The 25,858-nt window shown below is 41.1% G+C and overlaps 1 protein-coding gene across 2 annotated transcripts in view; it reads left to right on the top strand.

Annotated features, from left to right (window-relative positions):
• The first annotated feature begins 4,954 nt into the window (after nucleotides 1–4,954).
• RSBN1L (round spermatid basic protein 1 like) overlaps nucleotides 4,955–25,858 on the top strand; it is a 44,942-nt gene continuing 24,038 nt past the window's right edge. For both annotated transcript variants that reach the window (XM_050983372.1, XM_009087070.4), the window contains exons 1-2: nucleotides 4,955–5,594; nucleotides 15,951–16,064. In XM_050983372.1, the coding sequence (XP_050839329.1) occupies nucleotides 5,000–5,594; nucleotides 15,951–16,064 (709 nt within the window). In that variant the 5' untranslated portion in view covers nucleotides 4,955–4,999. The remainder of the gene's footprint in view (nucleotides 5,595–15,950; nucleotides 16,065–25,858) is intronic.

The raw sequence follows: 25,858 nt of genomic DNA, 5'->3' as shown, positions 1-25,858 counted from the left end.
AATGTACCCCAAATCAAGGCCAGGCTGGATAGGACTCTGATCCACCTGGTCTAGTGAGAGGTGTCCCTGCCTATGTCAGAGGAGGTTGGAATGAGAAGGTCTTTTTCTTTAAGGTCCTTTCCAACCCAACCATTTCATGACCATTCTTTGATCTGTTTATCAGTCCATAAGCCTTTAGGGATAGGAAAAGAAAGCCATCAGGAAATCCCTATGGATTTCAGTTTATTGACTTGAACTCTTTGGCAACAATAAGAGGTATGAATATCTCATAGAACTGCTTGTTAAGGAATAATAATGGAGGTTAACATCTCCTCCATATGTAAGGAAATACAGTTTTGCTCAGCTCGCATCCTCTTGCTTTCATGCTGATTTTAGTAATGATGTATCTTTTGTATTGAAAAATTCTAAAGATCTTTCAAATAGTCAAGAAGCTATGAAGACAAGAGCTAAGCAAATCACCTTTTAAACTGCAAGAAGATATAATTTAAAATTGTGCATATCAAGATCTTCCAGTTTGCTCCATTGTTGTGATTGTTACTACACTTTAAAAAAGAAATATTGGAGCTGTGATATTTCGCATGTTAAACACAAGTGAGAAAAGCAGTTCTAAAGACTAAAGAGCTGTTACAGCAGTAGTCTGTAGCTGCTTGAAAAAGCATTAAACAAGAAACAAGTACTGTAGGTCCTCCCTGAAGTGTAAACTCCTTTTTGTGGTTTTTACGGATTCTGTAAAATGTTGGCAGATGAACAATGTAATAAAAACCATGAGTGTCCCCAGTTGTCTGCTCTGCCACGCTGCCAAATGGCTAACCCACCACCCCTGAGCAGTCAGCAGAGACATCTGCTGCTTCTGAGGGGAAAAAGGCTTTTTGGGATAACTGCTGCCTTGGTTACTGGTTGATCAAAGATGCTGGGCTGCACATTCTCACTACTCAGGCGTGGGGACACTGTCCCTTGTGAAGGACAAGGGCAGGAGGGGGTAGTTCTTATCCCCCTGTAGCAAGGCTTGTCACGCTGTCAGCAGCTTCCAGTTATGAGCCAAGTTAGTCCCCAGTGTCTCATTTAGTTCAATTGTTTGGGTGGTAATTGCAGAAGTATTTGGATGTCACTGAAATGTTCTGAAAACCCTGACTATGGAAAATGAAGCTCTTTTAAAATAAATCACACTTTTACATGATGAGATCACCTTTGTTAGTATAGTTCTGTGCACATAAGGGTAGTTTTCACCTCCGTTTCCAAAGATGAATTAACTGACTTTCAATGAGTTTGAAGAAAAAATGAATAACATTAAAAATTACAGTTAGTTAATTCTGCAGACAAAAACCAGCATAAAGACATCTAAGTGTTATCAAATGTTTTCAATTTACACTTGGCACAATTATTTCCATGCTTGACTTAAGAACTGAGCACATGCCAAACCAAGGAAGTAAGCACATGGAGAGCAAACTGTTGGAATTATAAAAAGAATAAATAACATTTCTGAAAGCTGTTTTTTTCTTTGGAGACCTGAGTAAGGCTACAAAGCATCACTTTGGTGGGCAGTTAAGAGTACAAAGCCAAAACACTGTAACTCAACCTGTGTACAGCATTTACCTTCAGCTTTTTATTTTATAGAGGATGTCTGAAATGATTCTAAATTTAGGTGAACATATACATTAATTTGTTTAAATAAATGCCTTGATTAATAACCATTTATATCAGCATTACATTGATTAATAACCATTTATATCAGCATTTCATAATCATCCTAATTAAATGGCAACACACTTGCAAAAACCAGGCTAATAACATGGGAAGCTTATTCTTAATGCATGCTGGATACTGGACTGCTTTGTGTCTGACATTTTTGCTGTCATGGTTTTGCCTCATTTCGGTCTCCATGGTCTAGAAAGTCTTCATGGATTTCCCTAAGTGCATATAAAACTATAGACAAAAGTACATTCATATAATTTCTCTAGTCAGTTTCAAGGCTTCTGCTGAAAGAGATGAGCTCTCTGGTCTCTGAGTATGGGGTGCTGCCAACACCTCAAGGACTGATCCCCACAAAGACTCCCAGTTCACACTGCTCTCTCTCTGTAGGGGACTGGACTTGTGACATGAGACACTACTGTATTTCTGTGGAGTATTTTGGTTTGGGGCAGTGTTTTGACAGTGTTTCTCGAGATTGTATCACTTCATATATTTTTCACTCTTTTCAATTAACATCAGAACAAATTTCTGATTCTGTATTTTACACAAGCTATGCTGCTTGTATTTACCCCTATTTGTTAAAGACACTCTTTTTTCTGAAGCAGTTTTGGTGTTTCTTATCTTGTCTGTCTCATTCAGGAGCATCTGACCGGGATATGTGCACCAGCAGCCAGAGGTTTAAATAAAGGAAAAACAGGTAGTAAGGAAGACACCCTGAAATTTAGTTTTAATGCTTTGGAATGCGTGCTCACCATAGGTATGGTGGAACACTTTAATGTACCTGTGTGACTGATGACAAAACAAGTGACAGGGACAACACCCCTCCTTCTAATGCCCATACAGCAGCACGACTGCGGGAGCTGAAACAGAGCTGGCTTCTGAATTTCATGCACCCTGCAATTTCCTCTGCTGACAAATGGGTATGAGATAGCAGCAGCAAACCTCCAAACATTAGTCACACTGCTTTCCAACAAGCAACAATTACATATAATAGGTACTCTGTCATCTGGCTCCAGCTGAATTTTATAAAGAATTCACTAATAAAAACTTGGCTTATACTTACAAGCTAAATATGCTCCTTCAGAAAGCACAGGAAACAACTTCATCTTGACCTGGGTTTAGTAGCATATTGTCAGCTGTTAAAGTCTGCTGCACATTTATAAGCTAATTTGTCAGTTTTAAATAAAGTGTTGGGCTATGAGTTCTTTGACCAGTTTTATCTTTGTGTCTATTTTCATATTGCTGGGTTGCATTACAATTCAGTGCATTTTTTAGACATCCAAGCATGTCCAATACGAAGGTCAGAAATATGAACTGTCTTAATTATTAACATTGAGGTAAGTGCACATATCAAGATACTCAGCTATTTATACAGCTATCCAGCCTCATTAGCCTAATAAGTCTTGCTAATTCTGCTGCATGGAGAAAAGTGATGTACTCTTTCACAGAGGTTGTGGTCAAGCTCCTTGAACCAAAACCAAGGATTTACTCTAGTTAAAGAACAAAGAAACACTGCTGTAACTCTTCTGTTACTCAAAGCCCCTAAAAGCAAAAGTTCGAGTGACCTTAATACACTGTTGACTTGGGATCAATACTAGCATAGACATGAGATGAACTTGGTTGTAAAGCCTGTGAAGTTGAGAAAGTGCCATGAGGTGCCTCAAATTCTCACTCTAGAGTCACCAGAATCCAGTTTCCATTAGGGACTGGTATGAGGATACCAATGGCCTCATGTGCATATTGTGGCATCTCTAACATCAACTGAGACAAAACCACTGATTTGGACTAAGATGCACGGGTCACCTTCCCTTAACCTGGAAAAGAGATGTCCTTTAAAATGCACAGGTTTTTCTCACCCACTGACATATATAAACATTTCTGAGGGGAGCTGAAGACGACCTTCACACTCATAGGCCCACTCTAGTTTACCAGCCTATGTACACATGGGTAGATTTGTACCTTGATTTCAGTCTGGGATTGGATGTGAGTTGACTATTCTTTTGACACATATGCCATTTTCCCCATCAGGCCCAGAAATACAGTTTGAGGATACACTCTTACAGTAGTGGAACTTGAAACATCTGAGGAAAAGGCAGAGTTGTCTGGATATAGGAAATCTGTTCTTTGCTGCTGTTGAGATGAACACTGAACTGCACTCAAGCTGGTTTACAGTTTCAAAAAAAAACAAAGGAGGAGATAGCCCAAGTGCTAGGAGCTTACTCTGAGGCTCATCAGTGGCAGCTCAAATGAAAATGCTTTGTGGAGCAAAAAAATTCGAAACTTAAAACTCTGTATGCCTGCTGATACATCGTGTACAGAACTTTTCAGAGCAATTTCATCTGGCTGCCATCTGCCAGGTTCGGTTTAATGTGGCAGCGACTCTGTTCTCCCAGCGGCAACCAGGAGACCTGAGGTGCGACTGACCAGAGCAGGAGCCCGGCAATGCGAACACTCCAAAGAAACTTCTATGCACTTCCATGACGCTTCCTGCTGGCACCAGAACCCGGGGGAATTTCAGTCTGCTCCTGAACCGCGGCTATGGCAGCTTTAGTGGCCAAAGGCACGAGTGTCCTGTTCGGGACACTGAGCCCAAATCCCTTGCCTGAGGCGCGACGGTCAATGATCCCCTGGAGACAGACACCCGACTGAGCCGGCGGGCTAGCACCGGCACTCACGCAGCCGCTGAGATCGGCAGCCGCTGCCTTCCTCCCCTCAGGCCCTCCGGAGCTTCCAAGCTTCATCTGAGTCCCTTCAAGGATGCGGGAGAGCGTGGAGAACTCGGGTTCGGAGAGCACCGAACGAACGACCCCCCGGCCCCGGACCATCCCGAGGGACAGGTTCATCGCCTCCCGGGGTACATCCACCGGGAATGGCGCTAGTCCAGATCTTCCTTATTTCCAAACAAACGCCCTTCCCAGAAACAGCCCGCGGGTTGCGGGGCCGCGAGGATCCCCTCAGCTGCTCCCAGAGTAGAGAAGCCCAAAACCTGAGGCGTTAACAAAACCCCCAGGATGCGCCGGAGTCCAAACCTTCCTTATTCCCAAGCAAACGCCTTCCTCAGGAGCGCCGCCTCTCCCCTGCCTCAGTCCCCGCCGCGCTCCCCTCACACCGCCCCCGCGCGCCTTGCGCACTCAGCCGAGCCACCGCCCCCAATCCCCTGAGAGCCCGCCCCCTCTCCCCTCCCTACGATTGGCCGCTCTCGCTGTCTGTCCGGCACCACCCTGGCCTATTGGGCGAGGCCCTGGCACTGCTCCGCCCCCGGCGCTATCGGTTGGGGCGAGCCGAGAGTAAATAGACGCCGGAGCCCAAGATGGCGCAGCCGCCCAGTCCCGGTCGTGGCGCGGTGCCCCCCGAGCAGGAGCTGCTCGGCGCCAGGACGGCCCCGGATGCGAAAGGTTCCCGCGGATCCCAGCCGGCCGCCAAGAAGGTGAAGGGAGCCGAGGAGCGGAGCCTGAAGGGCGCTAAGCGCGTCAACGGTGAAGGGGGCGGCAGTGGTGGGAGCGCCAAGCAGCCGCTGCCCGCGGTCGTGCCCAGCTACAGCGGCCCCGGGCCGTGGGGCTTCGCCACGCTGGCCTCGGGCCCCTCGGCGGGCGCGGGGGGCTTTGCGTTCCCTTCCCCGCTGTCCCGGAAGCTGCTGCCGCCCGCGGTGCTGCTGCCGCCGTCCGCCTCCCCCTCCTCGTCCCACCCGCAGCACCAGCACCGCCACCACCGGCACCGCCTGGCTCTGGCGGCCGAGGCGGGAGGCGGCGGCATCGGCGGCAGCGCCAAGCCCAAGAGACCCAAGGAAAAGCGGGACAAGGAGAGGAGGAAGCACGGGGCGCTGCCCGTTGTGGCGGCGGCGGGAGATGGCGGCGGGGCCCTGAGCCGGGAGGAGAACGGGGAGGTGAAGCTGCTATTCCCGAAAGGTGAGCGGCGGGACAGCGCCGGCACGGGCGGCGGGAAGGGAGGGCTGGAAGGCGCAGCGGGCGCAGGGGCCTCGCTGGAGCTGCTCGGCGGCGGCTGCGGCCCGGGTCGAGGGCTGCGGGCAGCGCTGGACCCGGTCACACATCGCTGCCGTTGTACAGGCTCGTGGGGAAGGCAGCGGCGGCTCAGTCCGCCGTCAATCCTGTCAAAAAAGGGGGTGTGGAATTAGCGATGGCGTCAGCCAGAAGCTGCCAGAGGCCTTAGGTTTTCTTACCTATTAGGGAAATGAGGATGCCGAGTAATTTATTAGAAATGTGCGTACAAAACTGAATTGAGGAAAAACCGAGAACGTGTTGCAAAAAATCGCCGTAATTTAAAAATTAAATCGTAAATAATCTCAATTCTTAGGCTGTTAATTTTTACAGGATAAGTCATTGAGTACTAGTTAAAATGCAGTTAAAATTTAGATACTTAGACTTTTGAAATCTCATGTAGTTGCTGCTCCGGGCTTGCTTTATTTTTTGAAGATCACATCTCCCAAGGAATGCTTGAGGCCTTCAGGATAAGGGGAGGAATGCTGGGTTAGTTCATTAGTGGTGCTGGACAAAAATGGCCATACGAGGTAGGACAAGATGTCAGGCAAGAGTCTTGCTTGGATTCCTGCTGTGATCAACAGTAAATCTTGGAAACTAAAAGACAATACATGAGTATATGATGACAGTACAAGAATACACGCTTTTATTTCTAGTGTGTCCTTTCCCAGTCTCCAATGACCTTAAACCAGATATTGATGCTTTTATATTTGCATTGAAATATAAGGAATTTTAAATATACACTCCATTACCTAGTTTAATCAATTTTCTTTTATTTTAAAGGAAAGATATATTACAGCTGTTGTGTAAATATAGGTTACTTTGATTGTGGCCTATACCTGTAATTACAGGAATAGCCAAGCTTCTAGAGAAATACCAAATGCCTTTTTGTCTACTGATTGGGTTGTCTGGGCTCCCTTACTTCATTTTCCACTAATTTCCATGAGTATCTTAGTCTATTATTCACTTACCATTGGAAGTTTTTTTTATTTACTTGGATCTTGATTGGTGGTGTCCAAGTGGGTTTTAACTATGTCATTTCAGTGCTTTCAAGTGTTCCATTTTAGGGCTTTCCCACCTCTTTGTTCCTGTCCAAAAAGTGACTGGGGAAAAGCCTTTAAAAATGATGCTCACTACCTGTTTGATGTCGGTGAAGTAATTTTGTCTTGAAGGATAGCTAAGAACCTCACTCAGTATCCTTCTTGCAAAGCTGTGTCATTAATAACCATATTTGCTCTGATTGCTGTAGTGTCCTACTGGCGTTAAAGAGTATGTTAGTAAGTCTTAGAACCATACTGCAATAACAAGATGAAATATTCTGTCACACTGGTTAAAGAAATTGACATTGATAGTGGTAACTGAATAATTTATGTAGTTTGTCTCTAAAGAGATTCTGCACCTTGTATCTGGAAAAGATACTTTTCTCAGAGCTTATATATTTACCGTCCCAATTTCTTTTTTTTTTTTTTAGTTGCTGAGTGCTCAGAACAGGTATTTTTGCCTTGCATTTATTCCTTGAAAACTTATCTACATGCAACAAATAAATTTTCAAAGGCAAATGATACCTGTTTGGTATCTGAGTCTACAGATTTCCGTTTAGAGGAAGTAGTTGCTAAACCTAAAATTTTTTTGCATATTTTCCTCTGTAAAAGAAGAACTTTATTTTAATTAAACTGTATATTGCTGCAGAGAAGGCTTTGAGAAAGTGAAAGATACACTGACTCTTCTGCTGAGAGCTTCCAGCCTTTCAAAAGTGATTCAGTATTTGACTGTAGATTAAAGAACAGGTTTGTGCTGTTAATCCTGTGAATAATTTACTTTGCAGAGAGGAAAAGGAAAAATGCAGTTATGATGCAGGGAGAAAAGAATGGCTGGGGGGCAGGCACATAGAATCCCAAGTACAGAGGAAAGCGAAGAATGGCATTAAGGCGGGTGGGTGGAATAGTCAGGACTTGTACATTGGGAGTGCTGAAGCTACAGACTGGAAAAATATACCAGAGGGACTGTGGTTGCAGCATATAATGAGTGAACATGGAATGAATTTGAAATACAGGAAAAGAAAATAGCAGGCAGAAGCAGTGTGGAGGTGATTCTGGTCTTGTTTTTGGGCAAAAAATTATACTTAGGTGCTGTAGAAAAGGCCAGGAAGGCAGGATAGAAGGAGAATGAAAATTTTAGGCAGCCTACAGGGTGGAATTGAACAGCATGGGTAAATTTAGACAATTTTGGGTAATTATGGAAAACTGAAAGGCTTGCACATACAGGCTATATGAGGGGCAGAGAAGTCAGAATAAAATACTCTCCTTCAGGTATAATAAACTGAGTTTGTAGAAGCTGTCATCGGTGCATTCTAAAAATCAGCCTCATGCAGGCAAGTGTGGTCTCTTGTTCCTGGAGTCTGCAGTTAGCCAACCTTTCTGCTTTTGGTGCAGTGGAGAAGGAGCAGCAATGTGGAATTGATGGTATTGATTGTTTTTCTCTGCTAGCATTCATAACTGATACACATGCCAGTGTTGCACCTGCCAGAAGGAAAGTTGTGCCAATGGAGAGACTAGAGGTACAGAGGCAGGAATACTAAGAGATAAGCAGGTGGAGTGGGTGAGAGTTCCTTTTTGAGGCTCTGAAAATGGAAAAAGTGCATCTCCATTTTTGCAGCTGAAAATGGAAAAAGTGCATGTCCATTTTTGCAGCCAAAAATGGAGATGCACTGCAGGTGGGTACATGGAATGGAGTGGGCTTTCCAGTCATTCCAGTACCTATAAATGAGGAGGAGTTGTGTTTCTGATCAGTGAGCTGTGTGCTCTGCTGCACAGAGCTCTTAGGGTGTGAGGAGAAAAATCTTTACCTCTTTGTGAGAGAGACTGAAGCACAGATTTCAGTACTAGAGAAAATGAGAAGCAAAGCTAGAGGAATTAGGAAAAGAATGGTAAAATTTGTCTCATGAGATTGTTAGGACTGTAGTACAGACAAAATAGTACTGGGACTGAGGGTGTGCAGTGATGTGGAGTGAATGAATGTGAGATCTGGTAGCAAATGCATTTTCCTGATTTTAGTTTAATTGTGGTAATGATGATTGGAGTATTGACACTGAGGAGGAAATGGTGAGATTTTTCACCTTGCATTCAGAAAAGCTGATGATAGGAGCTGATGTGTGTCCTTCACTTGCAGTAGTGATTACAAGGTAAGAGAGCCTAGTTCTGAGGCACCCTAATTTCCTAAGTGATAGGATGATGTTAAGCTTGGTAGTAGCCAAGATGTACTTAAAGCTTTTCAAAATTTTTTATATTTTCAAGTCTTTGTTTAAAGACTTCTTTGGTCTTTTAATTAATTGCCAAGAGCTTTTAAGTTGCAGAGTCATAAGCAGGCCTTACGGCTTGTGATTCCATTAAATGAATGGAGTTCAGTGACCCCTTCAGAGATGATCTACCATGCAGAGAACCTGAAAGAGCCTTTTGCCAGATGCATGATTTATTCTGCAGATAACGAGGTTTAGGCTGTTTAAAATAAGCTTAAATTTCACTTGTCACGAACATTCTGATAGTGGAGCTAAAGTTGTGCAATGTTTTTGTTTTTAAGACACAGTGTCAGTCTGACAGAAGTGATTGCTGTTCATGCTATGACTCTGCTGATTCAGTTAGTCATTTAACTGATACTCTGCTCTAGCAGTTCATAGTTGACATTGTTTTCATAACAGTGCAAAGCTCAGCTCAGCCACTCCCCTCTTCATTAGACAATGCCTGGCCAAATCTTTGGTTTTGGTCCCTATACTTGCTGTAAGGTATAATACAGTTGCATTATCCACTTTTTCTGCTTTTCTTGTTGTTTCTGTGTACAATTTCTTTCCCTCCTCTTTTTTTTCTTCAGTGATCCATTTGTAAGATCGCCTCAGTGTGCAGGCAGTTGCAAAATGAGATTGATGCCTTTTGACTTGCAGATGGGGATTTCCCATATGAGCAAGAAAGCTGAATATGGCACTGTAGCTTTTGTTTTTAGTATTAGTCTATTTTCTTTTAACTCTCCCTCCTTTGCCCCCCCCCTCCCACCCCTCTTCTTTCTCCTGCTATCTTTGAAGGATAGATAAGATTAGATTTCACATGAACATTTAGCAGTGATTCTTCTGGTAACAGTTACCTTGTATCGTGTTGCCCTTCTGGGATTTTAGCTTTCCAGAAGTTACACTTTTCAGTTTTAATAATTCTGGTTGGCATCCATTGAGATGCTCATTTTATAGCCTCTCTTGCCAAAGTAGGTTGAAGAATGTTTTGAATCTTTTTACCCCTCTCATCTTGCTTATAAGGTTGTCTTTTATATTTTCTTCTGCTAAACATTTCCTCCTTCTGTTAGCTACTGCTTCCCTTTTTTTCTTTTTCCTTGGACTATGTGGCTTGACTCACTTCCCCCTCCTTTCTGTTGAATTTTTTAAATATAACAGTCATTTTCATGCTTATGAGACCTCTTGACCACTCTCATCTGAATTCTTTAATATATTTCTATTTAGATATCCTACTTAAGCAGCAATGTCTAGAAAGTGTTTGGAGTTTTAAGTATGGTATTCAGGAGGAAGAGGGACTTCTCAAATTTCTGTTACTGTTTGAGATTTGCAGTTCAGTTTTCAGAGCCGGTAGTGACATTAATGTAAGTTTGCGATGCTGGGATGAGTTTGGAGCCATGCATCTTTTTCTCGAGGGACCCTGGCCCCTTTTTGATAAGATAACTTGACATTTGCTAGGCAGAGCAAAATCTTTCTAAGCTGGAGAACCATGCCCTTCCTGTAACCCAGAATCCAGCTTTGTATGTAATTGACGCAGCAGAAACTTACTCTGATTTTAGAATACTAAATAATTTTTCTTAGTTGACACAAGATCAGGAGGCTGAAGCATTTGATCTGAAACCTCTTTAAGAGGCCTTGTTTGCAGCTCTCACATTCTCTGCTACTGATTTCAACTCCCCAGTGCTTGAGCTTAAACTCATTCAGTTCTGCATGTAGAAGGTCTCCTTACAAGTGAGAAGCTTAAAGGAACTGGGAACTGTAATGATCATATTTCAGTTTTTTAAAAGTGTTTTAATTCTGAAAGGGATCTGTCCTCCTTTTCATTCATTGTAGAGCTTGAGGAAATATTCTTGCCTGATAAGGGGATTTCTTGAGTCATATCTTGGATTTTAAACTTAAATTACTGAAAGGAATGTCAGCCGTATGTTCCTGGTTGCTGGGATGTAAAACCTATCCCTGTTTTGGTGGTTTGTATTTTATCTTGAACATACTGTACGGGTTTTTCCATGTTCATTAAGCTGGGAAACCTGCTCTGCAGTGTACATTGTAATACCCTCAATACTAAGCAATTAGGATTTAGTAAGTGCAGGTGTCAAAGCTGTTAGCATGGTGATATTAAATGTACTTCATGTACCTGCATAACCAGTTAAACATGGCTTCTTGAGGTTTTATTTTTATGGGTATTTGTTCAAAGTGAGGAGGGTGCTGATGGAAGGGATGGTAACTGATGTTCTTGTGTGCCCCTCCTTATTCCCCCTTCCTTTCACTTACACTGCTGGTGGTGTTATCCATATTGATGGTGTCCCTTAGCAGTAGTCTGTAAATATTTTGCTTCATGTGCAGTGACAGCCCTTAAATCAAACAGAGGAGAGGCAGGCAGAATACTTTGAACATAATCTATGACTGACTGCTAATGTGAGTTACCATCTGGAAAATGATGCAGAGCAGCTGCAGCTTTTGGCATCTGACAGGGCTGTACAGCTCTCCTCTTTTAGTGCTGAAATGGACTTGCTTGTTTGAGTTCCTGCATGGACTTTAAGGTGCAAATTTCCCAAGTTACAGCCACCACTTTGTACATAAGATCCACTTGAGAGCAGCTTCCACTTAGTACTCACTTTCTATGCTCTCGGTTTACCTTTTTGTCTGTAGAAAGCTTGCAGTAGAGGCAAAGATCTGATTAGATTTCTGAAATCAGGATGGTGTGATCTGTGAATTCGTGTTCCTGTATTTACTGCTTAGGAAATTGTGGCTACTATGAATATCTCTTGAGTTGGGAAACAAAGGACTTTTACTGTACCCTTTAGTTGTAAATGGCTATTTAATGTGTAAAAACAGTGTATATCCATTTCCTTTATTTATGTACTTAACATCCAGAAAAAGTAGCTTTGGAATTTCAGGAGGAAGTATGCATATAATTCTTAATTAGTTCAGTTCATTGTGTAGGATTGTTCTAAAGTGAAGATATTTTTTTCAGATGCCCTTTAGAAAGGTGAGATGGCACACACCATAACTGTCTTCCTGTCTATATGTTGCACTTCTTTTATTTTAATGTACTGCTGTTGCTGCTGCTGTTGCAGCATTTCTTTTGGGTGTGGGTATACAGTTTTCGTGACACGCAAGGCAAGGAATATGGACTTTATGGTGACACTCCTTAGTGTAAATTTGAATGAGACGTGTAGAAGTCTCTTAATTCCTTAGGTGTTGTATTTTTTCTGAACAGAGATACTTATTCCTACAAAGCCCTATATTTTAAAAAGTATGCAGTGGTTTAATTTAGTAGAGTTGGGTTTGGTTTGCATGGCAAGGTAGCAGGGGACATACAGGGGTGGCTTCCATGAGAAGCTGCCTGTGATGGTGGTAATCATCTCTGAGATTATGTTTTTTAAGAGGGGGAAAAATTTACTGCACAGGACCAGTTGCAGCTGGAGAGAGGTCAGTATAGGAGGTGGAGCAGGAAGTGCTCCAGGTGCCAGAGCAGATTCCCCTGTAGCCCCTGGGGCAGCTCCTGGTGGGGCAGCTGTGCCTCTGCAGCCCAGGGAGGTCCCTGGGGAGCAGAGATCCACCTGCAACCCTTAGGGGACTCCAGCCAGGAGCAGGTGGATGTCCAAGGGAGGCTGTGACCCCGTGGAATCCTTTGCTGGAGCAGGCTCCTGGCAGGACCTGTGGCCCTGTGGAAAGAGGAGCCCATGGTGGAGCAGGTTTGCTGGCAGGACCTGTGATGCCATGGGCACCACGCTGGAGCAGGCTGTGTCTGAGGGACTGTGCCACATGGAAGAGGACCCACACTGCAGCAGTTTCTGAGGAGCTGAGCCCATTGGCAGGACTCACACTGGAGAAATAGGTGGGACAAGTGTAGTGAAAAGATAGATTTCTTTCTTTTTTGTCGTGGGACACAAATCACTTCAGACGATTGGCTTTTAGTTTTAGTATCTTTGGAGGTACGTAAAGGCCTTCCCTCTTGTGTGTTTGGGCTATGTTGTTTCTGTGGAGGCTAATTTGATCCACAGCAACACAAAAAGCTTTTTTTATTTTTCTTTTTTATTTGTTAGGAGTAGTCTTGATGGAAGCTAACTGCAGAATATTCTGTGGACGTAGAAAGCTAATTATAAACATCTTCCTACCTTTTACTACTTGGTGATCTTGGTGCCCTACATATGAAATGGAGACCAGTAGTAGCTTCTACTGGTAAACTTCAAAAAAGCTGTACAAGAGCATTCCAGGTTTTCATAACTTCAACAGAACAAGATTTTCTTGTTTTTCCTTGCCAGTGTCACTCACTGCTTCTTTATTTTGTGACATGTAGGTTGTAAATTGCTTAATATTGAGGGTATTCATTTTAAAGCAGGAATTTTATGAAGAATGTTCATGTTTCTGATGTCCCTGAGGAGAACAATCGGCAGACTTTTGTTTGAGAGTTGTGTTTGAATTCTGCAAGCCAGACTAGAAAATACTAATGCTCAGAATCTTAAGGCATTTCAACTGAGAATTAAGTTCAAGTGTTAATCCATGGAATAACTCATTTTGACAGTTTTTTTTAATGTACAAAGATTTTTTTTAAATTTCAGTATTTATGCTTTTCCTTTAAGGTGAACTACTGGCTACTGTTAATCTATTCTGTGAGCCTTGAAGGAGGAAATCAGAAAATCGGTACATTCAAATTGAGCTTCTCAACTGTCTTTTGCTTGCATCAGGCTCTACGCTGGTTTGGTTACAATACTGTGATTTCTAGAAGGGAAAGTTTACTCCAAACTTCCCTCAGCTTCATTTACATTGTATTTGCAATCACTTATGGTAGGATTTACTTGTGGCTGTTGCTGGGGGATGTTACAGAACACATTAATTGTTTCTTTTGTTGGGAAAGTTTCACCATTGACTCTAATTGCTTTGTAGAAGTGAAAATAAACTAGAGGCATTTTAAAAGGTCCTCTGTCTTTATGTGTTGCTTCTGACAAAACTGGAAGATTCATTGGCCTCAATTTCATGAGCTGGCAGTAAAAGATTCTTTCAGTCTTTTGTCCTCTTTCAACAAGACTCAACATCTGTATATGCTCTTCAATCTTGCTTTGATTTGTAAGTAAAGTGGGCCTCTTAACCATACAAAAATGTTGAGATAAAATCTAGGTCTTCCCATGATAATTGTAGTTCTGGCTGAGTTGATCATTCAGCCAAGGTTATAAATCAAGCCTGGTGTTACTGCCTGCTAGTTGAGTGTCTGCTTTTACATTAACTCCTGTTGTACAGTTTACCCAATTTCATACTCAGGTTGAAGGGGATTTACAAATTAGAGTTGCCTTTTTTGGGGAAAAACAGGCTGGAGAGGAAGATTTATGTCAGTTTAACCTATTCCTAGAAAGGTTTGTGTTGCTTAGGAAGGCTTGTTTGGTTTCCATGGTCTGCTATACACGTAAATCTGCTTTGTCATCCATCCCTTCCCACAGAGGTGTTAGGAGGAGGCTGTTCTTGGACATGGCTGTTTCAGTCACTTACCACTAAAACATCCTCTAAGTGCAGCTACATTATTATATTTGTGCCTGTATAGTTTCTGTTCTCTCCCTGCTGCTTATGATCTGTGGAGAGGCAAGAGGCATATCTCAATTGCCATCTATTTTGGTCTTTATTTGACTTATTTTCTTATTACTCTCCCTAAAATACATCCTTTGCTTCACTCTAAGAACTGCAGGGGTTTAAGTTCTGTACTCTCATTAGAGTACTCCTCAGAAGAAAGATATGAATGCTGTAGAATCACTGTTAGAGCATTCATGTACGTGGATTACTGTCAGCTCTTTGCACCTTTATCAACATGCTTCCTCAGTAGTTTGGTTAGGGGTTACTCTACATTGCCTTCTAGAATTGAGGGCTTTCTTTGGCTTGGTTCTGAAACATTTCTCATTTGTTAGTAGCGAACATACTCGCTACTTCTATTTTATGTGAATGCTTAAGGAAGAGTAATTGGATTTCTTTGCTTCCATTTGGGGTTTATAATGCAAGTACCATGAATAAAACATCAGGGCTGTCTCTCAGCTGTATTACTGAAGCATAACATTATGTAGAAGCTTGAAATCAGATTTCCTCTTTCCCTGTGGAGGTTAAAAAGCCCAGTGAACTCTTTGAGCAGGTACTGGCTTCAGGCCAGGAAATAAGGCGTGAAGTGCTGGCTGCACTGCATATAAGCCTAGTAAAATCTGACTTCTTTAATGCTCGGCCTCAGAAGTGAATCTCAACTTGGCTTGCAAAGATGACTGCTTGAGACTATGAATTCCTCTAGGTCTAGTATTTTACATGCAGAAAGCATGCCTAAAGGCTCTGCTTTTCTACATCAGGGATTTAAAAACCTGGAGTGACTTGACAAGAAAGTAAATGAAAAATGAGACTCCTCAGGTAAGCTGTTGCTGATTGTAGGTAAGCAGGGGAAGCACCAGTGAATTAAATCTGCTGTGTGAATGCAGCACGTCTCATGTTTTTATTAATTATATCTGACTGCGATTGCTGCATTAGTCTGTGAATGTAATATAAACGACTTTTCATTTGACAGATTAAACCATCTTTCCTAGGTATTTGCAAAAGCCTTTAAGTTCAGAGTATGTATAGATAGTTACGAGGTTTTCAGTGTAGATGTGCACCCAAAAAAATGCTAACTATACTTTTTTCCCCCCCACTTCTTATGTAATGCATGCGATTCCAAATTCAACAAATGAGCTGACTGCAGATGCAAAATAAGAGCAGAAGGTATAGGAGTAAGCAAAAGTTACTACACAGTTAACTTGCTGGGTTTCTGCATACAGCCACAACATGACAAACAAAACTTTTCTGAGTTAAAGAAGCTTATGTTGGATTATGCAACAGATAAATATTAGCTTTTCATATTGTAAGTACTGGGATTTCCTTGTAACTCCTCCTCTATATCCTCTTAATAGAGCTTGCATAATAGTAATAGGAAACATGTATATTACAATTTGTTTTCTGTTTTGCTTAATTGTGAAATATTTGCATTTCAGGTCAAATCAAAGACAAAGTTAAAGAAAGGGAGAAGAAGCAAAAAGAAAAGAAGAAGCACAAACTAATGAATGAAATCAAGAAAGAAAATGGAGAGATCAAATTACTGCAGAAAGGTAGGTTCAAACTATGTAGTGATTTTTCATTCTAGTGCTAGAGGTATTTGTGATTGGACGCTATGTTTTAATACTATGTTTTTTCATTTAACTTGTGCCATTTTTCCTGGTTAGTTGCTACAAAAGTTGCAAATTAAAACCTGATATAGATGTTAATTTTTTTGTCGACTGTGCTAGGTACTGGAAATTAAAGATAAAACTATCATCAGTGTTGTATATAGAATAGTAGTAATAGGAAAGACCAGTACTTCAAGGAACAATATTAGTGATTCTTCAATAACTGCTGACAAGATGTAGGTTATCATTTTATATCTTGTGGGGAGGAAAGATAAATGAATGTTACATTTTATGTCTAGCATTAATTGTACAAGACTGAGTAATTAAGGAGTTATAATTCAGGAGCTTTGTCAAATACTAGGCAATTGTATGCAGCATGCAGTCTTAATTTTGGCTAATTTCTTCAACTTTGTTTTCTGTAATGAAAGGCAGTTAAGGTTACATTCTCATGTGGCTTGTACATCCATTGAATCTTAGAACTGTACAGTGGTTGAGGCTGGAAGGGATCTAGTCCAGCTGCTCCAAGTATGATCAACTAGAGCAGGTTGCCCAGGATTATCAGACTTCTTATCTCCAAGGGTGGAGGTAACAGTCTCACTGGACAACTACATTCAGATTACATATACAGAATTTTTTTTCTAGTGATTATGATGAGAGACTGGAACAGGTTGCCCAGGGAGGTGATGGATATTCCATCCCTGGCAGTGTTCAAGGGCAGGTCAAGAGCTGGGCTCTGAGCAACCAGATCTAATTGTGAAGATGCTCTTGCTTATTGAAGCAGGTTAGACTAGATGGTCTTGAAAAGTCCATTCCAGCCCAAGCTAAGTGTCAGTTGTGTGGTCTGTGAAGAAAGGCAGAGGCTGCTGAGACTGATAGGCCTGGAGAAGAGGAGGCTCATGGGGGGATCCTATCAGTGTGTGTAAAAACCTGACGAAAGGGAGTGAAGAAAGTCATCAACTTGTTCTCCACGGGCTTATTTCTTCCAGGTGCAGGGTTTTACCCACCCCTCTGTTAACTTAATGAGTCCCCCAAGTTGGCCCTTTTCTACAGCCTCTTGAGGTCCCTCTCACTGACAGGGCAGCTCTGTAGTGCATCAGCTCCTTCCAGTTTTGGATCAGCTGCAGCTTGCTGAGGGTGTGCTCTGTCCCATGATGCCATTATTGGAGAGGCTGAACAATACCAACACAAGATATTAAGGTCTGGATTACTCCAGCAGTGACTGTTTCCAACTGGAATTTGTGCTGCTGCTCACAACCCTTTGAGCACAGCAGTTTAAGCCAGTACTTGAACTACCTTACTCTTCACTTAGGTCATGCTGCATCAGATTTTCTGTGAGGGTGTTGCTTATTTGAGTAGACCAAATGTTTTTTTAATCTGTTGTTTTCAGACTCTACTTTTGAAGTTAGGAACAAATTCCTGATATGTTTTTCTGTTTCCTCGTATACTGTAGGATTTAATTTACAAACCAGAAACTGAAACCCTCAAATCAAATCTTGAACTTCAGAATGCTCATAAGAGATCAGAGGCACAGAGCCCTTTAGTTACTGCATCATGTATTATACTCTACACACAAGTAACTGTATTAACAATGACAGCTTAAAACCTGTGTGGATCAGATCTCAAAGTACTGCTATGAACTTGAGGGTTGTGTAAGCTGATGACTTCCTGTGCAAAGGGCAGGTGTGACTAGTCTTTGCTGAGCATGGAAGGAAGTTGATGGTTGAGATACTGGGCAACACATAACTCCCGTAACAGTGGGTTCTTCAGGCTTAGTTTGAGTAGCAGCCTTTTTTTTTTACACTGGGTCCTGTTTCTGTTGCCATTCAGCAGATGAGGTGCAATCTGCAAAGACAGCAAGTTGTCTTGCACCAATCGAATAGATGATACCTCATGGGGCTGTTGAACCTAAAATAGTGCTTTATTTTCAGGTTAATGTTAAAGTGCATATGCCCAGGGAATGTGTTAAAGACCTCTTTTGAGAAGCAGGATGGCTTATTTTCACAGCAAACAGTGCTACAAGAGTATTAGATGCTTCACCCCTATTTTATTTGACTTTTTATCACTCAAGTTTATTTTATATTTTCCTTAAGGTGTTTGCTGTTAACTGTTTTGTAGAGGCTGTGGTTGGTTTGCCAGTATTCTGCAAAATTGACTCCTGTTTCAGGGAAAGAACGGAGTGAGTCAGGAGAGCAGGCAGTTATTTAGAGCAGACAGATCACCTCCACAGGGTTTGTATCCTGTTCAGAATGGCAGCTTGGTGTCTTCTGTGCCTCCAAAATCTGACTGAATGTTCTTATATGTTCTGTGAGGTTTGTATAACATTTCCTGAGCTGTCCTGCTGATCTAACTTTACATCCTGGGCAAGAGAGAGCAGAGGCAGCAGTGCTTTATGACGCAGCATCTTGTATATATCAGTGTCAGTGTCTCTCTGACCTTTTCAATTACTAACTCTTTATCTAAGAGTGTCTTTTTCCTGTGTAACAAAAGTTAAACTTCAAGCCCTATTGTTTTGAGCTCAGGATTTGCTGTGTGGGCTTTGGAACGAGTCTGCTTTCCATTTCTTCAGGCTTTTGCTTTTGTGGTTGTTTTTTCTGTTTTTAGTCTGTGTCTGTTTAGAGACCAAGTTACAGTGCCTAAAGACAGCTTATTTCCTTCTTCTAGGTATTAGATCTATATCTTGTTGTAAAATATTGCTCTGACCATCTGTTTGTGACTGACTTTGGCTGAGGGGGTGGAGGTAACAGCCTACGTGACTTCAGACAGCTAAACTGGCTGTCCAAGGTCAGAGGTGATGAGTTATAGAAGAGGTCAGTACTGAGGGACGGATGCCTTTTGAGGGAGAGCTGGTGCATAAGCCTAATTTTGGTGCTCTAAGCTGAATGTGGAAGAGTTTATTTATACTTGGAGGTTCTGGTTTGTGAGCTGTTCATTTGCCTAAACTTGGGTTGGCATTCTGTTGAAAGCAGTGATAAAACTTGCCCGTGTTGGAGAAGGGCAATTCTTAGAAAGGGTTTCTCTACTGTGCTTGAGGCTGCTAAAGGAAATGAGGCTCTCTGAAAGATGGCTTTTTTATAAACCTAGAGTTAAAAGGTTTCTTTGTCATCCTTTTGCATTTAAAAGATATATTCTCTGTAGATAGGGCTGTAGAATTGTCTCTGCGTCTCTGTCTGCTGTGTGGAAAGAAGAGCTCAGTTTTCAGACAAAAGCTGCTTGGCACATGCATATTGTTAAACATTCAGAAACTCTTAAGTGATTTAAATTTACTTTTTAGAAAAATCTGCTTTGTAAATAGTTACTGTCTAGATATTGAGCATTTCATGCAAAATATTTCCACCAATGTTATGTGACAAAGTTACTGGAGGTTCTGCAAAAAGGAGGATGATTAATAGGTTTATATGTAAACAGTCCCATTTCTGTTTTTCATTTTAGAAAAAAGTCAGTCTTGTTTTTCTGATTATTTATATCTGAGCACAGCAACTGCTAAATTTGCAGTAGGAGAAATTCTTATTATGTATTTCTGCAAGATTAAATACCTTGGTTTATTGAATGCCAAAATTCAGGAAAGAACTGAAAATGAATATTTTATTTGCTGGTATGAACATACATAAATCCAAATTGTTTTCTGAAGGTTCTTTTAAATTACTCTTCTGGAAGAAATAACATTTAATTGTACCTTTTTATGACCCTTTAAAATTTTTTATAGATGGGTTTTTTTACATGAGTAATTATAAAATCAGTATATTGAATGTGAGACATGAGTCTTTGTGTGTCTTTAGGGAAAATGTTCAGGATTTGTATGCAATGCACTTTAGTTGAGGGAGTAAGACTGAGATAAGAGTGCAGGGCACACAATCCACAATCCAATACTGAGTTTGGCTCATAGTCCTTATGCACCAAGTTACCAACTTTTACCAATAAAATAGATGAGTAGAGGGTAAAACACAGATTTCAAATGAGATGGAGCAAGTGGCAACTGGAGGGAGAGCTGTGCTGAAAAGCTTTCTGCTGGAGCTGGGGATCTGGAATATGAAGCAAAGACTTCTGATACATCAAAATGAAAATGTTAAATTTTGGTGGCTAGGCTCTCCTAAAGTAAGGAACTAAAAACCGATTTTAATTACTAGCTGCTGTTAAAAATGTTTGTGCCTTCCTGCTACTAGCTGTCAGCTAGAAAACTGTGGAAAACAAAGACTTAAGTGTTACTAGTTTTTGGCTTTTGTTTTGAAATATCCTAAGTCCCCCTCTAATAATTCTGGCTGTGACCTCGAAGTTGAGAAACACCTGCTCTGGTTGAAACAACTGAATAAAGTCTTCAACTTCATGGTCTCTGCTTATTTAAAATTTCAGATCAAATGATCAAGCACAACAAATGAACAAAACACAGCATAAAATAAATTTCAGGTAATGTCTGACTTCTTGCAAAAACTTACATTTGGAAGGTATCTGTAATTAGACAGATAAAGCAGATATTAGGCTGTCCAGCATCAGTTTTAATTACAGGTATGTGTCATCTTGTAATAACAGAGCATTGGCTTATTTGCATAAAATTTGAACAGTTTTGAGTGTCAGTCCTTAGTTGTAGGTCCCATGTCACTAACAGTGACGGGTATATTATGGCACCACAAAAAATAAGGTGTGCTGAGTTACCTTGAAAGATCTACCAGTCCTGTAGATGTGTGCATGTGAGAATTATTTTTCTATTTATGGTATGTAAGGCTTGGTACCTAGAAGATGACTAAAAGTTACTTAGCATTAGTTCTGATACTGCTGAGTAGTGCATGCATGAACAGAATGAACATAATTTCCATTCTTCTGATTTATTGATACAGTGCAAATTTTGTAGCTCTATCCTTGTGCAGATACTGCTAAGCCAAATAAGAGCAGAAGTTGTTCTTTGTTTTTTTATAGTCCAGAAAAGTGTGAGCTTGGTGTACTTTTTATCAACAGGTCGGAGGGGAAAGTTCCTGTAAGTGTGAATGCTGAGAGTTTTTTTATCTACCCCCTGTCGCTGTTATTTTTCATTCCTGGGGTCCTAGGGCAGTGAGTCACATTAAATGAAATGTGACTTAAAATTGTTAATTTCTGTCTCGTGTTTCCAAACCATGTGGTGGAAAAAGCTTTTTGTTCATAGGTTCAGTACCTGCTGTGTCTAAATGGATCTCAGGACACAGAGACAAACATGCAATGCACTTCAAAATGTGTGACATTCTATTCCAAGAGTCGTATGTGTATGTATATGTATGGATGTACACACCTGTACTGTGTTTGCTGGTGAAATCTCTGAAACACCTGTCTGGAAAGTTTTGGGTTGCCAGTGTGTGCCTCTGCAGTAAGAGGTGAATCCAGTTAGCTTGTATCAAGTACTGCGCTGCTGTTCCTAAATCTGACTTAAAACAAAGTAGGTTGGATATCTCAGCCTTGTGTTGGGGTCTTTATTTAAACTTTTTTGGATTGCTTATTTATGTTTTCACCAAATTCTGTATGTCTGCTCTGGAGCAACTTGATTACTGCCCTAGAGAGATGTGGAAAGCTGCTCTTCTTTCTTGGTGTCCATTAGTGAAGTGTCAAAGCAGTGTTATTGGTTTTGGAAGAAGCAGCTCATTTTACTTTAAAGTACTTTGATGTATGCAGCAAAGAAGTGACTAAATGAGTGTGTTTCTGCTCCTCTCTACAGCTAATGCAGAAGAAGTTAAAGAAGAAGGTATTGGGCATTGCTGATAGCAATTCCAGTATTCCAGCAAGCTATCTCTTTTTGCTCTTAAGTATTTGCAGTTTCTGAGCAGCTTTAAACATCTACTTCAGAGTGGATCTTTGAAATTGATCAGAGCAGAAGCCTTGGGCTAGAAATGTTCTTCCTCCTCTATCTGTCACATTCTATTCAAGCTTTACTGAGAAATACTATTTACTTCTAGAAATCAGTTTTTCACTTTGTGTTTGTATTCCTCAGGAGAACTGTCTGGACACTAAAATAGTTGAACATAAGTATTTTAAAATTGGGCGTATGCAGGTGTCAAAGGTGGAAAAAATTATAGTCTGACCTGCACTAATAATGAACTAAAATGTTACCTATAAGTGATAAATGAACTTAATGTTACCTTTAAATGAACTAAATGCTAAAAAAAAACCAAACTAAATGTTACCTTTAAATGATAAATGAATGAAAATGTTACCTTTAAAAGCTAAATTTTATAACTTTTTTCGTTAAATTTAAAAGTTCAAGTGTTCAGGTAACAAAAATTTCTGTTAAGTTTTCCTAGGAAATTGATCCTGTCTCATAAATGTACAGTTGGGTGAGGTGGTGGGACTTTTTTAACCTGTAAAAATTCAGCTTTGTTCAGTGCTGGGGTGGATGGAGAAGGTGTGGGGGACAGGGTAGCTGAGCAGACCAGGTGGTTTGCTGCCCCGAGGACAGGTGGGTGCTGGTACACATTGTGTCCTGCTCTCAGTGGCCTGTGTGCTTTAGTTCCTGTCTGACAGTGCTGGAGCCAGTTCACTGATGTAGCAGCAGAGTGCTAGTGCTGGAACCAGTTCAGTGCTGGAAGCAGTTCATGGATGTAGCAGCAGAGTGAATAGCTTTTTGCTGAGCCATTCAGTTGCTGTGCAGTTGATGAGCATCAGTCAGTAGCAGCAGTGGTGCAGGACCATGTGCTGGGAGCAGTGACAGAGGAGGGTGGGGGGGTTGGATCATCTGGCATTGAGCTTATACATAGCTCAGCTGTGTCATATCCATTTGAAGGCTGAGTAATTGTCACATTTTTTCAGTCTTTCAATATACAATTTGATTTTAAGATGTTATTTTCTTTGCAATGTGGGGTGTATGAAGTGTCTATACAAATAATTTTCTGTATGTATGTCATTTGCTGCTGCTTGTGGGGAAATGGAGTTTTTGACAGAACTTGTGTATGCAGTAGCAAAAGCTTGTGTGAATTTTAAAAAGGCTCAAAACAACTAAGCAGTTTTTGAAGTTGCGTTACCTAATTCCTGCTTGAAGTGGTTTTAGAGATCTTAGTTTTACTCTTGTTGGTATGCATTTTTTTCAAAGTGTTTAGTTCTAGTAATGTTTTGAAAAAAGCCCATTTGGAATATTTTTTATCTTCTGGTTTTTGTGTTTTAAGGCTTCTTTTCTGCTTCAGTGGCATCAGTAGTTCAGACATTGAAGGTGGGTTGATGTTTTGTCTCCCAAGGATAGACACCATTTTTCTCTTTACTGCAAGTAGCAGTTCAGGGGACCCTGCTACTTTCCATCATAGATCTTCTGGTGTTTTTTTGTTGTTATACAGCCTTTTGTTCTTTCAGTGATTGTTGCTCTCCTGGTTTCCAAGTGTTTCAGAATTAAAACTGATCCCAGTTCCATCCTTTGTATATATAGAGATCCAAAAAAATCCATGGAAGAGAGTTGCACACAGGAATGAGGGGCTGTGGGCAAATATTTTGTTCCAAATTGTGTGCAGCATTTTTGCAACTTAGTGTGATTTGCTCTTACTGCAGCAAATAGCTTCTTGCTGTGAAGTTTATTGCTATTTATATTTCTCTGATTGAACCCCAGTCAATACAAATTTCTATCCTTTTCTGCTATACATAATGTCCCAGGTCTGAGTGACTAGTTTGAGCAAAAGTCGGCTCTCCATTTGAAAATAAGTGGGTTGGCAGGTAACTCCTGCTTCCCTCTGCATCACCTCACTCCAGCATTTGGTGCTACAGTTCTATAGTTTGTATATTCAAACTAATATAATATCTGCAGAGTGCTTGACTTCTTTGTGATATCCATCAGCATAGCAAAAAAAATTCATATTTAGAGTGAAACAATTTTAAAATGCTGAGTTAAAGCATTATTAAGAGTTTGCAATACCTATATACCCAGATGCTTTTTTGCAGTTGTGTATTCCTGCAGTCAGGAGGAGGGGAAAAATGTCTGAGTCTGTATTTTGAGATTTGTATTGATTTCAAAGCCTGCAGTATGTAACTTCCCACTGTCATAAGCCGTTTCTTTGTTTTTATTTCCCACTGACTGGAGCTGATGCCATAATGACACCATTAAAATGCCCCAGAACGTAGCAGTAGGTGATTTTTTTGCCGGGTAATGACATTGCACACAAGGACCCTGCCACCCTGAATGAACCATTTTCAGGATTCCTCTGAGGTTGAAGTACTTAGTTATTGAACACCTGTTGCTGGTCTTCCTGGTCTGTTCATGCCCACTAGACTTAAAGACTCTGATAGAAAGAGGATGTTAACAAAGAAGTGGTGAATATTGCATCTACCAGATGAAGCAGTCCTGTTGCTGAGGTTTGATGCTGGGTTTACATTAAATTTAGCCTAAGAAAGGACAGACTTCCATGAAGATACTGGCAGTTGAACTTTTGGCAGTTGAACTTAGCTAGCTAAAAGTGAAAAAAAATTGTTCAGAGAGTGTGTAGTGTTAAATCTGATTCTGAGTGAAGAGAGTCTTTGTAGTTATTAACTGTGTAGATTAGGTTAAGAAATCCTAGAATCCATTTCCTTGTTTGGACTAAATAAGAAATGAGGTGACCTCAGGGCACTTCTCATTCCCCTCTCTGTGAGAAAATAGAATCCAGGGAGATAACTAAATCTGCCTCCACTTCAAGAACCCCAGAAGTATTTAGCTGCTGTCACAAACCTCCGGGGACTCAGACCTGAGTGTCTCAATTGCTTGTTCTCCTTTCTAGTATCTGCATCTTCCATGTCCAACCTCTTAATGATCAGCAAGAATTTGTGATCTCATACACCAACAGTTGTGGTCTTTTTTTTTTTCTTTCTTAAAGGACTTCTGTTAAGTTACTTGGATGTGGGATGGCAAGCTGAAAATAATCTACTGCAGAATTGTAGTAGAGACTGGCTTACTTAACTCTTGGAAATTTCATATGACTTAGTCTTGCAATGAAATGCGTTCTTTTTAAACTTGAAAGCTTCTGTGTTTGAACATGCTGGTTTTGAATTGCTGTTGTGAATATAACTTTGTGCTGAAACATACCCACTAACTTTGTTTTATGATGTGCTAAATCATTTTGACTGCTCGATCTTAGGGCAGTGTAGTGCTAGAACTTTTTTGGCTACCACTTCTGTAACTTGCAAAAAAAAAAAAAAAAAACCAAACTTTTTTAAAACAAGTGAGAACATTTACCTTGGGAATCACTTGAATGTGCTATCCCCAAATGAGTAACTTCTGCCTTTAGGACATTTTGGACATTTAGGACAGTTTGTTTTCATGTCAGCTTGTATATTAAGGGAACTTGAAACTAGTTTCTTTTTGTGAGCATTTTCTTTAATGTGTCTTTTGTTTTAATTTTATTTGATATAATATGTATGGGATGAGTTTTTAGATGTTCCCACTTGTTCTTGAACAAAGTTTTTCTAGTTGTGAAAGAATGACCATGTGCAGAAGCCCGTCAGACAAGGTCAGTTCTGGCAGTGGCATCTCGTGGGCAGCTTGCTGCTGCTGTTCATATCCATGGATGGTTTGTAGGCCCCTTGTTTGGCAGTGTTGGACAGCTGTCCTGTGAGGTCTCTGGACTTCACGGGGCTGCAGCTGCTAATGACCAGCTAAAGGGAATGATGGACTGCAACTCATCGTGAAAGCAGCCTGGGGAAACTTGGTTTATTGTGATGTCTTTCCCTTGTTGTCTCAGCTTATTTATCAATTGCACATGGCAGGTGTCTCTTCCCCTTCTCACTTTTGGTAACGCACACATTGTGACCCTTACTTTTGGTCTCTGGTC

The sequence above is a fragment of the Serinus canaria genome, chromosome 1A (genome assembly GCF_022539315.1).
Source record: "Serinus canaria isolate serCan28SL12 chromosome 1A, serCan2020, whole genome shotgun sequence".
Taxonomy (NCBI): domain Eukaryota; kingdom Metazoa; phylum Chordata; class Aves; order Passeriformes; family Fringillidae; genus Serinus; species Serinus canaria.
Note: the sequence above shows the minus strand (reverse complement) of the source record. Positions and strands in the feature narration are given on the sequence as shown.